At 38.1% G+C, this 18,830-nt stretch overlaps 1 protein-coding gene across 7 annotated transcripts in view; it reads right to left on the bottom strand.

Moving 5' to 3' along the window:
* The window catches only part of PFKFB1 (6-phosphofructo-2-kinase/fructose-2,6-biphosphatase 1), a 113,272-nt gene that overhangs the window by 7,885 nt on the left and 86,557 nt on the right, over window positions 1–18,830 (bottom strand). For all 7 annotated transcript variants that reach the window (XM_019436667.2, XM_053891573.1, XM_019436669.2 and 4 more), the window contains one exon: window positions 17,342–17,446. In XM_019436667.2, coding sequence (XP_019292212.1) covers window positions 17,342–17,446 — 105 coding nt within the window. The remainder of the gene's footprint in view (window positions 1–17,341; window positions 17,447–18,830) is intronic.

Raw genomic sequence — 18,830 nt, 5'->3', positions numbered from 1 at the left:
GCCTGAAGCCTGGTTTGGATTCTGTGTCTCCCTCTCTCTCTGCCCCTAACCCACTCGCATTTTGTCTCTGTCTCTCTCAAAAATAAATAAGCATTAAAAAATTTTAGAAATGGAACAATATCCGTATCATAGGAGTTCCAGAAGAAGAAGAAGAAGAGAGAGAAAGGGGCCAAAGGTGTACTTGAACAAAACAAAGCTGAGAACTCCTTAATCTGGGGAAAGAACCAGGCAATGAAATCCAGGAGGCACAGAGACCCCCTTCAGACATAACTTGAATCAATATTCTGCATGACATATCATCATGAAACTGGCAAAATACAAAGATAAAGAGAGAATTCTGAAAGCAGCTACAGATAAATGGGCCTTAACATACAAGGGTAGACACATAAGGGTAGTAGCAGACCCATCTACTGAAACTTGGCAGGCTATAAACGAGTGGCAGGAAATCTTCAATGTGATGAACAGGAAAAATATGCAGCCAAGAATCCTTTATTCAGCAAGCCTGTCATTCAGAATAGAAGGATAGGTAAAGGTTTTCCCAAACAAATAAAAACTGAAGGAATTCATCACCACCATACCAGCCTTACAAGACATCCTAAGGGGGCCTCTGTGAGTGAAATGTTGCAAGGACCACAAAGGACCAGAGATATCACTACAAGCATGAACCCTACAGATAACACAATAACTCTAAATACATATCTTTCAATAATAACCCTGAATGTAAATGGAATAAATGCTCCAATAAAAAAAAATAGGGTATAAGAATGAAGAAAACAACAAGACTCATCTATTTGCTGTCTATAAGAGACACATTTTAGACATGAGGACATCTTCAGATTGAAAGTGAGGGAATACCATCTATCATGCTACTGGGAATCAAAAGAAAGATGGAGTAGCCATACTTATATCAGACTAACTAGATTTTAAACTAAAGGCTATAACAAGAGATGAAAAAGGAATTTATATAACAAATTACAGGGTCTGTCCATCAAGAAAAGCTAACAATTATAAATGTCTATGCAACCAATTCAGGAACACCCAAATATACAAAACAATCACAAACATAAGCAATCTTATTGGTAAGAATGTGGTTAATTGCAGGGGACTTTAATACTCCACCTATAAAAATGGACAGATCATCTAGACAGAAAATCAATAAGAAACAGTGGCCCTGAATGATACACTGGACAAGATGGACTTGATAGGTATATTTAGAACTTTCCATTGTAAAGCAGCAGAATATACATTCTTCTCAACTGCCCATGGAGCATTCTCCAAGATAGATCACACACTGGGTAACAAAACAGCCTTTAATACATATACAAGAATTGAGATCATACCATGCACTTTCAGATCACAATGCTATGAAACTTGAAATCAACCACAGGAAAAGGTCTGGAAAACCTCCAAATGCATGGAGGTTAAAGAACATCCTACTACAGAATGAATGGGTCAACCAGGCAAAGAAGACATTAAAAAATATATAGAGGGGCACCTGGCTGCCTCAGCCGGTTGAGCGACTGACCTCAACTCAGGTCATGATCTCATGGCTTGTGAGTTTGAGCCCCACATCAGGCTTTATGCTGACAGCTCTGAGCCTGGAGCCTGCTTCAGATTCTGTGTCTTCCTCTCTCTCTGTCCCTCCCCCACTCATGCTCTGTCTCTCTCTGTCTCAGAAATAAATAAACATTAAAAATATTTTTAAAAAAATATGGAAACAAATAAAAATGAAATCATGACAGTCCATACTCATTGGGATGCAGCAAAGGCAGTCCTAAGAGGAAAATACATTGCAATCCAGGCCTATCTCAAAAAAAAAAAGAACAATCCCAAATAAAAAATCTAACAGCACACCTAAGGAAACTAGAAGCAGAACAACAAAGAAAGCCAAAACCGAGCAGAAGAAGAGAAATAATAAAGATCAGAGCAGAAATAAAGAAATAAGGAATAAAAAAAATAAAACAGTAGAACAGATCAATGAAACTAAGCGTTGGTTTTTTGAAAAAATAAAATTTATAAACCTCTAGCCAGGCTTCTCAAAAGGAAAAGAGAGAGGACCCAAAGAGATACAATCATGAAAGAAAATGGATTCATCACAACCAATCCCTCAGAAATACAAGCAATTATCAGGAAATACTATGAAAAATTATATGCCAACCAACTGGACATCCTGGGAGAAATGGACAAATTCCTAAACACCCACACACTTCCAAAACTCAAACGGGAAGAAATAAAAAATTTGATCAGACCCATAACTAGTGAAGAAATATAATCAGTTATCAAAATCTCCCAACAAATAACAGTCCTGGACCAGATGGCTTCCCTGGGGAATTCTACCAGACATGTAAGGCATAGTTAATACCCATCCTTCTGAAGGTGTTCCAGAAAATAGAAATGGAAGGACAACTTCTGGACTCATTCTATGAAGCCAGCATTACTTTGATTCCCAAACCAGACAGAGACCACACACACAAAAAAGTAGAACTACAGGCCAATATCCCTGGTGCATATGGATGCAAAAATTCCCAACAAGATACTAGCAAATCGAATTCAACCATATAAAAATAATTATTCACATGATCAAGTGGGATTCATTCCTGGGCTGCAGGGCTGGTTCAATATTTGCAAATCAATGTGATAGATCACATTAATAAAAGAAAGGATAGGAACCACATGATTCTTTCAATAGATGCAGAAAAAGCATTTGACAAAATACAGCACCCTTTCTTAAAAAAACTCTCAAGAAAGTAGGGAAAGAAGGATCGTACTTAAACATCATAGAAGCCATTTACGAAAGCCCACAGCTAATATCATCTTTAATGGGGAAAAACTTAGAGTTTTCCTCCTGAGATCAGGAACATGACAGGGATATCCACTCTCACTACTGTTGTTTAACATAGTGTTGGAAGCCATAGCCTTAGCAATCAGGCAACAAAATGAAATAAAAAGCATCAAAATTTTCAAACGAGAAGTCAAACTTTCACTTTTTCAGACGACATGATACTCTACATGGAAGACCTGAAAGACTCCACCAAAAGATTCCTAGAACTGATACATGAATTCAGCAAAGTCGTAGGGTACAAAATCAATGTACAGAAATTGGTTGCATTTTTATACATCAATAATGAAGCAACAGAAAGGGAAATAAAGAAACTGATTTCATTTACAATTGCACCAAGTACCATAAAATCCCTAGGAATAAACCTAACCAAAGACGTAAAAGATCTGTATGCTGAAAACTATAGAAAGCTTATGAAGGAAATTGAAGATACAAAGAAATGAAAAAACATTCCATTCTCATGGATTGGAAGAATAAATCTTGTTAAAATGTCAATACTACCCAAAGCAATCTACACATTCAATGCAATCCCAATCAAAATTGCACCAGCATTGTTCTGAAAGCTAGAACAAACAACCCTAAAATTTGTATGGAACCACAAAAGACCTCAATAGCCAAAGTAATATTGAAGAAGAAAACCAAAATGTGAGGCATCACAATCCCAGACTTCAGCCTCTACTACAAAGCTGTAATCATCAAGACAGTATGGTATTGGCAGAAACCAGACATATAGACCAATGGAATAGAATAGAGACTCCAGAATTTGACCCACAAAAGTATGGCCAACTAAACTTTGACAAAGCAGGAGAGAGTCTCCAATGGAAAAAAGACAGTCTCTTTAACAAATGGTGCTGGGAGAACTGGACAGCAACATGCAGAAGATTGAAACTAGAACACTTACACCATTCACAAAAATAAACTCAAAATGGATGAAAGACCTGAATGTGAGTTAGGAAATCATCAAAATCCTAGAGGAGAAAGCAGGCAACAACCTCTTTGACCTCAGCTATAGCAATTTCTTGCTCCACACATCTCCAATGGCAAGGTAATTAAAAGCAAAAATGAACTATGGGACCTCATCAAGATAAAAACCTTCTGCACTGCAAAGGAAATGATCAACAAAACTCAAAGGCAACCAGTGGAATGGGAAAAGATATTTTCAAATGACATATTGGACAAAGGGCTAGTATCCAAAATCTATAAAGAACTCACCAAACTCCACACCTGATAAATAATCCAGTGAAGAAATGGGCAGAAGACATGAATAGACACTTTTACAAAGAAGCCATCCAGATAGGCAATAGACACATGAAATGATGCCCCATGTCATTCATAATCAGGGCAGTACAAATTAAAGCCACGCTGGGATACCACCTCCCACTGGTCAGAGTGCCGAAAATGAACAAATTGGGAGACTCTAGATGCTGGCAAGGATGTGGAGAAACGGGAACACTCTTGTACTGTTGGTGGGAATGCAAACTGGTGCAGTCACTCTGGAAAACAGTGTGAAGGTTCCTCAAAAAATTAAAAATGGAACTACCCTACCACCCAGAAATAGCGCTACTAGGAATTTACCCAAGGGATACAGGAGTGCTGATGCATAAGGGCACATGTACCCCAATGTTTATAGCAGCACTTTCAACAATAGCCAAATTGTAGAAAGAGCCTAAATGTCCATCAACTGATGAATGGATAAAGAGGATGTGGCTTATATATACAATGGGATACTACTTGGCAATGAGAAAGAATGAAATCATGCCATTTGCAGCAACGTGGATGGAACTGGAGGGTATTATGTTATGTGAAATAAGCCAGTCAGAGAATGAGAGATACCATATTTTTCACTCGTATCTGGATATTGAAAACCTTAACAGAAGACCATGGGGGCAGGGAAGGGAAAAAATAGTTATAGAGAGGGAGGGACACAAACCATAAGAGACTCTTAAATACTGAGAACAAACTGAAGGTTGATGGGGGCTGGGGGAGAGGGGAGAATGGGTGATGGGCATTGAGGACGGCACTTGTTGGAGTGAGCACTGGGTGTTGTATGGAAACCAATTTGATAACAAATTATATAAAAATTAAAGAGAAAATATCCACAGGCAAAAGGAACAATGGCATTTATCTGTCTCTGCTTGACTCTTGGTGGAAAAATAAGGAAAATATTCCTGTAGTAATATATTAACCACAAACCTACCATCAGGTGTGTTTGTGGTTCAGAATTACAATACCCATGTGCTTTGGAAAATGCTAAGATGAGAGTTTAACAAAAAGTGACTTCAAGTCATTAGTTCCCAGGATTTTATGGAAGAAGCAAATGGGAATTATCCCTGAATTCTCTCAATGTAGGCTGTGGGATTCTTACATATAAATTTTGCCCATAGAAGCTCACCTAACGCACAAGGGAAATAAGCTACCATGAATGAAAATAAGCAGAAACAATAAGAGAAGAACTCTAAAAACTTAAGATAAAAGATCCAAAACATAAAATAAATGTTTTAAATTTATAAAGAAATAGAAGATGGAAGAAAAATGTAAGGAAGAAAGAAGATGCTATTAAATATAATGTAGATTTTTAAAAAGTAACAGAATTTCTAGAAACAAATTATATATTTATTAAAACCGAAAACTCATTGCATTGAGTAAACAAAAGATTAGATACAAATTAAGAAACAGTGATTTAGAAGATAGTCCTGAAGAAATTACTCAAAATGCAGCAAAGACTTTAAAAATAATAATAATTTAGGAAACATAGAGTAGAGGGGCAGGATTCACACACATTAAACTGTACTTCCAGAAGGAGAAAATATGAAAAAGGAGTAAGACATAATGTCTTAGAGTTTTCTAGAATTGATGAAGAATCCCAATCCTCAGATTCAGGAAGTTTAATCCCAAGCAAAATAAATGAAAAAATATTCAGACATATCACAGTGGAACTTCAAAATAATGAAGATAAATGACATTAAAGGCAGCCAGAGAGAAGAGAAGCAGCAATTAACCTGAGTGGAGACTTCTTAGCCACATTAGAACACAGAGGACAGTGGTGGCAATATCTTCAAAATGCTGAAAGAAAACAACGGTCAAGGTACAGTTTAATTTTTTTAATTTGTATTTCAGTTGCTGTACAGAGCAAATTGATTTTACAAGTACAATTCAGTGATTCATCACTTACATACAACACCCAGTGCTGATCACAAGTGTCCTTCTTAATACCGATCTAGCCAATCTCCCTCCCACCTCCCTCCATCATCCTTCAGTTTGTTCTCTATCACTAAGAGTCTCTTGTGCTTTGTTTTCCTTTATTCTCTCACCCCTCTTTCCTATATGTTCATCTGTTTCATTTCTTAAATTCCACATATGAATGAAATCATATTGTATTTTTCTTACTCCGATTGACTTATTTCGCTTAGCATAATACATTCTAGACCTATCCACATCATTGCAAATGGCATTTTTTGATGGCTAAGTAATATTCCATTGTGTATATATACCACTTTTTTTTTATGCATTCATTGGTCCATGGACATTTGGGCTCTCTCCATAGTATAGTCATTGTTAATGATGCTGCTACAAACATAGGGTGCGTATAGCCTATCGAATCTGTATTTTTGTATCCTTTGGGTAAATACCTAATAGTGCAATTGTTGAATCTTAGGGTTGTTCTATTTTTAGTTTTTTGAAGAAACTCCACACTGATCAAAGTGGTTGCACCAGTTTGCACTCCCACCAGCAGTGCAAAAAGGTTCTCCTTTTTCCATATCCTTGCCAACACCTGCTATTTCTTGTGTTGTTAATTTTAGCCATTATGACAGGTGTGAGGTAGTATCTGATTGTGGTTTTGATTTGTATTTTCCTGATGATGAGTGATGTTTAGCATCTTTTCATGTGTCTGTTAGCCATCTGGGTGTCTTCTTTGTAATAGAGTCTAGTAATGTCTTCTACCCATTTCTTAACTGGGCTGTTTGTATTATGGTTGTTGAGTTTGATAAGTTCTTTACAGATTTTGAATACTAATCATTTATCAGATATGTCATTTGCAAATATCTTCTATTCTATGGGCTGCCTTTTAGTTTTGTTGATTGTTTTTTTTTCCTTTCCCTATGTGGAAGCTTTTTATCTTGATAAATATCATTTTTGCTTTTGTTCCCCTTGCCTTCAGTGACGTGTATAGTAAGAAGTTACTCTGGCCAAGGTCAAAGTGGTTGCTGCCTGTGTTCTTCTCTAAGATTTTGATTGTTTCCTGTCTCACATTTAGATCTTTCCTCCATTTCGAGTTACTTTTGTGTATGGTGTAAGAAAGTAGTCCAGTTTCATTCTTCTGCACATTGCTGTCCAGTTTTCCCAACATTTATTGAAGATACTGTCTTTTCTTCATTTGATATTCTTTCCTGCTTTGTCAAAGACTACCATATAGTTGTGGGTCCTCTTCTGGGTTTTCTAATCTGTTCCATTGGCCTATGTGTCTGTTTTTGTACCAGGACCATCCTGTATTTATGACTACAGCATTGTAATATAGCTTGAAATTCGGAATCATGATGTTTCCAGTTCTGTTTTTCTTTTTCAGGATTGCTTTGTCTCTTTTGGGTCTTTTGTGGTTCCTTACAAATGTTAGAATTGTTTGATCTATGTCTGTAAAGCATGCTGGTGGTGTTTTGGTAGGGATTGCATTAAATGTGTAGGTTGCTTTGGGAAGTATAGACATTAATTTTTTTAACATTTATTCATTTTTGAGAGACAGAGAGAGAGACAGAGCATGAGCAGGGAAGGGGCAGAGAGAGGAAGACACAGAATCTGAAGCAGGCTCCAGGCCCTGAGATGTCAGCACAGAACCTGACACAGGGCTTGAATTCATGAACTGCGAGATCATGACCTGAGCCAAAGCCGGACACTCAACCAACTGAGCCACCCAGGCGCTCCAGTATAGACATTTGAATAATGTTTGTTCTTCCAATCCAGGAGCATGGATGCCAGAGTAGCCATACTTATATCAGACAAACTAGATTTTAAAACAAAGACTGTAACAAGAGATGAAAAAAGGCGTTATATCATAATTAAGGGGTCTCTCCACCAAGAAGATCTAACAATTGTAAATATTTATGCCCCCAATTGGAGAGAACCCAAATATATAAACCAATTAGTAGCACATATAAATAAACTCATTGATAATAATACCATAATAATAGGAGACTTTAACACCCAACTCACAGTAATGGACAGATCATCTAAGCAGAAAATCAAGGAAACAATGGCTTAGAATGACACACTGAACTAGATAGACTTAACAGATATATTCAGAACATTTCACCCTAAAGCAGCAGAATACACATTATTCTTTGTGTGTGGAACATTCTTCACAATAGATTACAGACTAGGTCACAAATCAGCCCTCAACAAATACAAAAAGCTTGAGATCATACCATGCACATTTTCATATCACAACACTATGAAACTTGATGTTAACCACAAAAAAAAAAAATTTGGAAACTCTTCAAATACACGGAAGCCAAAGAACATCCTACTAAAAAATGAATGGGTTAACCAGGGAATTAATGAAAAAAAATTTAAATACATGGAAGCAAATGAAAATGAAAACACTACAGTCCAATCTCTTTGGGAATGCAGCAAAGGCAATCCTAAGAGGAAAGTGCATTCCAATTCAAGCCTATATCAATAGGCAAGAAAGGTCCCAAATACACAATCTAACCTTACATCTAAAGAAGCTAGAAAAGCAACAGCAAATAAAGCTTAAAGCCAGAATAAGGGAAATAATAAATATTAGAGCAGAAATAAACAAAATAGAAACAAACACACAAACAAAGAAACAAAAACAATGGTAGAACAGATCAATTAAACTTAATAGCTGGTTCTTTGAAAGAGTAAACAAAATTGATAACCTCCTAACCATACTTATTAAAATAAGCAAGGACCCAAATAGTTAAAATCATGAATGAAAGAGGAGAGATTACACCTAACACCACAGAAACATAAACAATTAAAGAGAATACTGTGAAAAATTATATGCCAACAAACTGAGCATTCTGGAAGAAAGGGACAGGACAAATTCCTAGAAACTCACAAACAAACAACACTGAAACAGGAAGAAATAGAAAATTTGAATAGTCCCATAACCAGCAATGAAATTGAATTAGTAATCATAAAGCTCACAAGAAACAAGAATCCTGGGCCAGGTGGCTTCCCAGGGGAATTGTAACATATATTTAAAGAAGACTTAATACATATTCTTCTCAAGGTGTTCCAAAAAAGAAGAAATGGAAGAAAAAGTTACAAACTCATTTTATGAAGCCAGCATTACCTTGATTCCAAAACTGAAGACCCCGCTAAAAAGGAGAATTAAAGACTGATATCCCTGATGAAAAGGATGCAAAAATTCTCAACAGGATACTAGTATACCTAATTCAACAGTACATTAAAAATATTCACCACAATCAAGTGGGATTTATTCCTGGGCTGCAGGTCTGGTTCAAAACTCATAAAACAATCAAAGTGACACACCACATTAATAAAAGACAGGATAAAAACCACACGATCCTCTCAATGCATGCATAAAAAGCATTTGACAACATAAAGCATCCATTCTTGATAAAAAAACAAAAACAAAAACTAGGGACAAAAGAAATATATCTCAAGATCATAAAGGCCATATATGAAAGACCCACAGCTAATATCATCCTCAATGGGTAAAAACTGACAGCCTTTCCCCTACAGTCTTTAACAAGACAAAGATGCCTCCTCCCTCCATTACCATTTAATATAGAAGTGGAAGTCTTAGCCTCACCAATCCATCAACCTCGAGTTTTATGCTCAGGCAAATTATCACATGGTATTGAGGACTTCCCCAAAGACACTTATAGACAGAAAGATTACTTTGTTGCCAATAAATCCTCACTGAAGTAATTTTTGTAAGTTTATTTGTTTATTTTGAAAGAGAGAGCAGAGGAGGGGCAGAGAGAGAGAAAGAATCCAAAACAGGCTTGGCAACAGCAGCACTGAGACTGATGTGGGGCTCAAACCCACAAACCACAAAGTAAGGACCTGAGCCAAATCCAAGAGTCAGACACTCAACTGACTGAGCCACCTTGGCTCCCATCACTGAAGTAATTTCTGAAAGATGGAAATTGAACACAGAAGGAAAAACTTGAGATACAAGAATAAAGAATGATTGGACTCAGAGGGGAAAATGGTGGCATAGGAGGGCGCTGGGCTCACCTCGTCCTGCTGATCACTTAGATTCTACCCACATCTGCTTAAATAACCCAGAAAACCTCTAGAAGACTAGCAGAATGGACTCTCCGGAGCCAAGCATAGACAAGAGGCCCACGGAAGAGGGTAGGAAGGGTGGAGAGGTGGTGCATGCTACACAGACTGGTGGGAGGGAGCTGGGGCCATGGAGGGTCAGCCCACCTGGCAAGGCAGAGCCCCTGAAGTCTGGCTTGCAAAAGTGGAGGGGCCTGATTCCGTGAGTTCTGAAAGCCAGTGGGACTTAACATCTGGAATGTTAAAAGTCAAGAGCTCTGCACTCAGAGAGCAGGGAGGGCGAGAGGATGCTGGGAGGGAGAGTTGTTGAGCCCCAGAACAGGGATTAGTTCGGTGGGCAAACAAAGGTGCTAGCAAGTGCCATCTCCCTCTCCCATCCCCCAGCTGAATTTCCAAAGGGAACCAGTTCCCGTCACCAAACTTGCTTGTACCAAGCAAACGCCCAATGCTGTGCTTCTGTGGATGCATCCATCAGAGGGGCCTGCCTCCCTCCTGGTGCTGCAGGGCCCCTCCCGCAGGGGACCACCAATGGCAAAGCGAGCAAAGCCTGCCCCTCCCACCTGTGCACACGTCTGATCCATCTCGGGTAATATACCAGATCCCATAAGCAATACCACAAGCTGGCAGTGCGCAAGTAGCCCAGACAGAGGCCACACCACTCCACAGTGAGTCCTGCCCCTGGGAGAGAGGAAGATAAGGTACACACCAGTCTGACTGTGGCCCCAGCAGTGGGCTGAGGGCAGACATCAGATCTGACTGGGGCCCCACCCACCAACACAAGTTACTCCGAACAGTACAAGGGAAGTGCTCTGCAGTTTGGAGCCACCACAGGGACTACCCAAGATGACAAAAGGAAGTAATTCTCCTCAAAAGAAACTCCAGGAAGTAGCGATGGCTAACGAAGTGATCAAAAATGATTTAAGCAATAAAACAGAAAAAGAATTTAGAATAATAGTCATAAAATTAATCACAGGGCTTGAAAAAAAGCATAGAGGACACCAGAGAATCAATTGCTACAGAGATCAAGGGACTAAGAAATAGTCATGAGGAGCTAAAAAATGCTATACATGAGATGCAAAATAAAATGGAGGTGTCCATAGCACAGATTGAAGAGGCAGAGGAGAGAATAGGTGAATTAGAAGATAAAATTATGGAAAAAGAGGAAGCTGAGAAAAAGAGAGATAAAAAAAATCCAGGAGTACGAGGGGAGAATTAGAGAACTAAGTGATGCAATGAAACAGAACAGTATCTGTATCATAGGAATTCTAGAAGAAGAGGGAGAGAAAGGGGCTGAAGGTGTACTTGAACAAATCATAGCTGAGAACTTCCCTGATATGGGGAAGGAAAAAGGCATTGAAATCCAAGAGACACAGAGAACTCCCTTCAGACGTAACTTGAATCGATCTTCTGCATGACATATCATAGTGAAACTGGCAAAATACAAGGATAAAGACAATATTCTGAAAGCAGCTAGGGATAAATAGGCTCTAACTTACAAAGGTAGACCCATAAGAGTAGTGGCAGACCTATCTACTGAAACTTGGCAGGCCAGAAAGGAATGGCAGGAAATCTTCAATGTGACAACAGAAAAAATATGCAGCTGAGAATACTTTCTCCAGGAAGTCTGTCATTTACAATAGAAGGAGAGACAAAGGTTTCCCCAAACAGACAAAAAACTGAAGGAATTCATCACCACTAAACCAGCCCTACAAAAGATCCTGAGGGGATTCTGTGAGTGAAATGTTGCAAGGACCACAAAAGTACCAGAGACTTCACTACAAGCATGAAAACTACAGACATGACAATGACGCTAAACCCATCTCTTTCTATAATAACACTGAATGTAAATGGACTAAATGCTCCAACCAAAAGACATAGGGTATCAGAATGGATAAAAAAAGAAAAAAAAAAAAAACAAGACCCATCTCTTTTCTCTTCACAAGAGACTCTTTTTAGACCTGAGGACACCTTCGGATTGAAAGTGAGGGATGGAGAACTATCTATCATGCTACTAGAAGTCAAAAGAAAGCTGGAGTAGCCATACTTATATCAGACAAACTAGACGTTAAATTAAAGGATGTAAAAAGAGATGAAGAAGGGCATTATATAATAATTACAGGGTCTAACCATCAGGAAGAGCTAACAATTATAAATGCCTATGTGCTGAATATGGGAGCCCCCAAATATATAAAACAATTAATCACAAACATAAGCAACCTTCTTGATAAGAATGTGGTAATTGCAGGGGATTTTAATACCCCACTGACAACAATGGCTAGGTCATCTAGGCACAGGATCAATAAAGAAACATGGGCCCTGAATGGTACATTGGATCAGATGGACTTGACAGATATATTTAGAACTCTACATCCCAAAGAAGCAGAATATACTTTCTTCTCGAGTACACATGGAACATTCTGCAAGATTGATCACATACTGGGTCACAAAACAGCCCTTCATAAGTATAAAAGAATTGAGATCATACCATGCACACTGTCAGACCACAATGCTATAAAATTTAGAATCAACCACAGGAAAATGTCTGGAAAACCTCCAAAAGCATGGAGATTAAAGAACACCCTCCTAAAGAATGAATGGATCAACCAGGCAATTAGAGAAGAAATTAAAAAATATATGGAAAAAAATGAAGATGAGAATACAACAATCCAAACGCTTTGGGATGCAGTGAAGGCAGTCCTGAGAGGAAAATACATTGCAATCCAGGCCTATCACAAGAAACAAGAAAAATCCCACATACAAAATCCAACAGTACACCTAAAGAAACTAGAAACAGACAGCAAAGACACTCCAAACCCAGCAGAAGAGAAATAATAAAGATTAGAGCAGAAATAAACAATATAGAATCTAAAAAACAACTGTAGAGCAGATCAATGAAACCAAGAGTTGGTTTTTTGAAAAAATAAACAAAAATGATAAACCTCTAGCCAGGCTTCTCAAAAAGAAAAGGGAGATGACTCAAATAGATAAAATCCTGAATGAAAATGGAATGATTACAACCAATCCCTCAGAGATACAAGCAATTATCAGGGAATGCTATGAAAAATTACATGCCAACAAACTGGACAACCTGGAAGAAATGGACGAATTTCTCAGCACCCACACACTACCAAAACTCAAACAGGAAGAAATAGAAAACTTGAACAGACCCATAACCAGCGATGAATTTGAATCAGTTATCAAAAATCTCCCAGCAAATAAGAGTCCAAGACCAGATGTCCTCCCTCGGGAATTCCACCAGGCATGTAAAGCAGAGATAATACCTATCCCTCTCAAGCTGTTCCAAAAAACAGAAAGGGAAGGAAAAGTTCCAGACTCATTCTATGAAGCAAGCATTACTTTGACTCCTAAACCAGACAAAGACCCAACAAAAAAAGAGAACTACAGGCCAATATCCCTGATGAATATGGATGCCAAAATTCTCAATAAGATACTAGCTAATCGAATCCAACAGCATATAAAAAGAATTATTCACCATGATCAAGTGGGATTCATTCCTGAGTTGCAGGACTGGTTCAATATTCACAAATCAATCAATGTGACACATCACATTAATAAAATAAAGATAAGAACCATATGATCCTGTCGATCAATGCAGAAAAAGCATTTGATAAAATTCAGCATTTTTTAAAATAAAAAAACCTCAAGAAAGTCGGTATAGGAGGAACATACTTAAACATCATAAAAGCCATTTATGAAAAGCCCACAGCTAATATCATCCTCAATGGGGAAAAACTGAGAGTTTTCTCCCTGAGATCAGGAACACGACAGGGATGCCCACTCTCAGCACTGTTGTTTCACATACTGTTGGAAGTGCTAGCATCAGTAATCAGACAACAAAATGAAATCAAAGGCATCAAAATTGGCAAAGATGAAGTTAACCTTTCACTTTTTGCAGATGACATGATATTATACATGGAAAATCCGATAGACTCCACCAAAAGTCGCTAGATCTGATACATGAATTCAGCAAAGTCACAGGATACAAAATCAATGTACAGAAATCAGTTGCATTCTTATATACTAATAATGAAGCAACAGAAAAACAAATAAAGAAACTGATCCCATTCACAATTGTACCAACAATCATAAAATACCTAGGAATAAATCTAACCAAAGATGTACAAGTTCTGTATGCTGAAAACTATAGAAAGCTTATGAAGGTAATCGAAGAAGATATGAAGAAATGGAAAAACTTTCCATGCTCATGGATTGGAAGATTAAATATTGTTAAAATGTCAATATTACCCAAAGCTTTCTACACATTCAATGCAATCCCAATCAAAATTACACGAGCATTCTTCTTGAAGCTAGAACAGGCAATCCTAATTTGTGTGGAACCATAAAAGGCCCCAAATAGCCAAAGTAATTTTGAAGAAGAAGACCAAAGCAGGAGGCATCACAATCCCAGACTTTAGCCTCTACTTCAAAGCTGTAATCATCAAGACAGCATGGTATTGGCACAAAAACAGACACATAGACCAATGGAATAGAATAGAGACTCCAGAATTGGACCTACAAAAGTATGGCCAACTAATCTTTGACAAAGCAGGAAGGAATATCTATTGGCAAAAAGACAGTCTCTTTAACAAATGGTGCTGGGGGAACTGGACAGCAGCATGCAGAAGAATGAGACTAGAGCACTTTCTTACACCAGTCATGAAAAAAAAAACTCAAAATGGGTAAAGCATCTGAATGTGAGACAGGAAACCATCAAAACCCTACAGGAGAAAGCAGGAAAAAACCTCTCTGACCTCAGCCGCAGCAATTCCCTACTTGACACAATCCCCAAAGGCAAGGGAATTAAAAGCAAAAATGAACTATTGGGACCTCATGAAGATAAAAAGCTTCTGCACTGCAAAGGAAACAATCAACAAAACTAAAAGCAACCTATGGAATGGGAAAAGATATTTGCAAATGATATATCAGACAAAGGGCTAGTATCCAAAATCTATAAAGAGCTCACCAAACTCCACACCTGAAAAACAAATAACCCAGTGAAGAAATGGGCAGAAAACATGAATAGACACTTCTCTAATGAAGACATCCAGATGGCCAACAGGCACATGAAAAGATGCTCAACGTCACTCCTCATCAGGGAAATACAAATCATAACCACACTGAGATCCCACATCGTGCCAGTCAGAGTGGCTAAAATGAACAAATCAGGAGACTATAGATGCTGGCGAGGATGTGGAGAAACAGGAACCCTCTCGCACTGTTGGTGGGAATGCAAACTGGTGCAGCTGCTCTGGAAAACAGTGTGGAGGTTCCTGAAAAAATGAAAAATAGATCTACCCTATGATCCAGTAATAGCATTGCTAGGAATTTACCCAAGGGATACAGGAGTGCTGATGCATAGGGGCACTTGTACCCCAATGTTTATAGCAGCACTTTCAACAATAGCCAAATTATGGAAAGAGCCTAAGTGTCCATCAACTGATGAATGGGTAAAGAAATTGTGGTTTGTATATACAATGGAATACTACGTGGAATGATAAAGAATGAAATATGGCCTATGTAGCAACGTGGATGGAACTGGAGAGTGTTATGCTAAGTGAAATAAGTCATACAGAGAAAGACAGATTCCATATGCTTTCACTCTTATGTGGATCCTGAGAAACTTAACAGAAGACCATGGGGGAGCGCAAGGGAAAAAAGCAGTTAGGGAGGGAGCCAAACCATAAGAAACTCTTAAAAACTGAGAATAAACTGAGGGTTCATGGGTGGTGGGATGGAGGGGAAAGTGGGTGATGGGCATTGAAGAGGGCATCTGTTGGGAGGAGCACTGGGTGTTGTATGGAAAACAATTTGACAATAAATTTCCTATTATGAAATGAATAAAGAATGATTAAAGGAAGTGGTTAATGTGGTTAAATCTAAATAGGCATTGGCTGCATAAATAGTTTAATTATAACAATATAATTCATTTGAGGATTAAGACACAAGGTTGAACTAAAATACAAAACAATTAATATGTAATTTAGGTGAGGGAAGGACAAGAGTTCTGAAGTTATTATATTGTTTTAGGGGAAAAGTGAAGATACTGATTTTAGATTTTGTTGATCATGTATATAAAAATTTTAAGAGAAATCTCTAAAAGAATGAAACTGATTATATATCTTAAATATAGATGTAAAAACTCAGGAGCACAATTGTAAAGAAGAGAGAAACAGAAAAATAAACTAAGCATAAAGAGCTCAAAATAAGAGACTAGAAATAAGGTCAAATAATTCAGTCATTACAATAAAAGTAAATGTGCCAAAATTACCATTCAAAAGGCATATATTTTCAGTTTGTATTAAAAACAACAAAAGCCAAGTATATGCTGTTTACAAGAGACATTAAACAAAAATAAATAGAGAAGTTGAATGTAAATGAGTAAATAAAGATTAAATTGGCAAATACTAAGCAGAAAACAATTATATAGCTGTATTAATCTTACATAAAATACACTTTTAAGCAAGGAATATTATTAGGGAAATATTATTATTAATAATAAAACATGCAATTTGGTCAAAAGATATAATTACTTTAAATTTGTATGCCTCCAATAATATAGCCTTCAAAATATGTAAAGGAAAATAAAGGCAAACTCAGACTGACTTTAGAATGTCATTTCAAAGGATGAGGATAAAAATGTGAAATGTTGTTTGTAACATATGATATCTGTTGTTTTACCTTCGCTGGTGTCCTGCTTTTCTGATAATTGTTCCCAGGAATTTATTTCAGAAATGGAGTATGACTAATAAATAATTTCCAGTGTGGAACTGGCTAAATGGAGTCTGGGTTGAAAGCAATAAGGACCCACCTGATATGGGAATAGGGAATTGATGGTCTGGTTCATGTGGTGGCAAAGAATTTAGTTAAACTATTAGCCATTGTTCCTTGGGTCTTCAACCCACTTCCCAGAGTGACCGGAGCTTTAGGCAACTTGGCAATAATATGTCAGGAGTATGCTGAACTATATGAAGTGTCTTTAGTGAAAATAAACTAGAGACAACATGTAGGATAAAGTGAGCCCTCCTGAAAGCAGATGGAAAAGAAGCAGGCAAGAGCCAGATTATCATGTGCCTTGTGGGATGACAGCTGCTACAAAATATGCTTTACTCTACTTCTAAAGCTGTCCAGGAGACTGTGGAATTCTGGTAGTTGGAATGAAGATACTGGCAGGTGTTCTAGGAGTCGGGCAGCCCTTCCAACCCTTACCTCTCCCTTGGGATAGCGGTAGCGATATTTATCTTGGTCCCGTAGTGCAAATTCCTCAGGGTAATGTTCCTGGATTTCTTCATAGGTCATCTCCTCACAGACACCCTGGAAAAAATTATTTGGGAACAAATTCACAAGGTGAAACCCACAAGCCTTTACCATAGTTCTGAGGCCAATGATTGTGAAACAACAGCACACAATAACCTGGGTTTCTGTAAACACAGATCTAAGTTTGTGCCTGTTGTCTGAGTGTGTGTGTGTGTGTGTGTGTGTGTGCATGAGGTGTGTGGATGTGAGACTGTGTGCATATGTACAGATGTGTTCATGGTTGAGCATATAGTATATGGTAGGTACCTGTGGTGTTTCTTTGTGGTTGTCCCAATAGGTTTGTATATGTACATTGTATAAGTATTTTTTTGTAAATATATGGGTTTAAGGATTTGTAACTGTATTTGTGTGTGTATGTGTAGCATGCTGGTATGTTTAAGGACCTATGTCTTGTGTTTGTGTATTTGTCTCAGTATTTTTAGTGTGTTTGTGTGAGTGTGTGTGTGTGTGTGTGTGTGTGTGTACAGAGTGTCTAAGCATCTGAGAATGTGCTCGTGTGAGTGTCTGTATGGTTTGTCTCTCCATTTGGGTCCCAGTGTGTCTGTGGCATGTGTTTCTGTGAGTGTGTATGTCTCTGATTATGTCTCTGGTGTCTATGTGTGAGTATCTGTGTGCTTATGTTGGAGGTCATGTGAATTTGTGGTAATACACTTGAGGTTATGCATCTGTACTACATACATTTCCAACCATAGTATGCTTCTCCGTGTCTATGTGATATAGTATCTTTGTATACAAAGACTGAATGTATGTCTATGGTGAGTTTGTCTATATGTATCTCTAGGTGTCTCTATCTGTGAGTGTGTATGTGTGTGCATGCATGGTGTGGGTGTAGATTGGTAGATGTGTCTGAGAGGGATTCTATGTCTGACTAGAATGATCAATGTGTCTGTGAAGTGCATGTCTGTGAGTGTAAGCATATTTATGGAGGGTGTGAGCATATTTGTGGTGGGTGTCTATGACTGTGTATGGAAGCACACACATGTGCTCACATACACAACAGTATGCTCCCATTTTATAGCAGTTCCCATCTCCTCTGCTCCTACATCTGCTTCAGAACCGCTGGCAGATAAAGAAATAGGTATCCACAGACATATCAGAAGGCAAAAATTAATGAATTCTTAATGCTTTCAGAATGGGCCTTGGGAAGATATGGTCTCCTCACCCAAAGAAGGAATCCAGAGATAAGAGGAGTTTCTCAGGAGCACTTGAGAGCTTCCCAAGTTCACTGAAAAATCCCCAGAAGTGAGGTGGCTGCTGGGAGTGGGGGTGGGAAGCATTTAGGTTTATAAAGTTTCCTTTTGATTGTGTGCATTCCGATTAGACTTTCCTGTAAGGGGGCAATTGGCTCTTGTTTTTGTCTTTTGAATCATCTAACAGCCTT

The sequence above is a fragment of the Panthera pardus genome, unplaced genomic scaffold (assembly GCF_024362965.1).
Source record: "Panthera pardus isolate Hobbes unplaced genomic scaffold, ASM2436296v1 HiC_scaffold_27, whole genome shotgun sequence".
NCBI lineage: Eukaryota > Metazoa > Chordata > Mammalia > Carnivora > Felidae > Panthera > Panthera pardus.
This window is presented reverse-complemented; position numbering and strand designations above follow the sequence as displayed.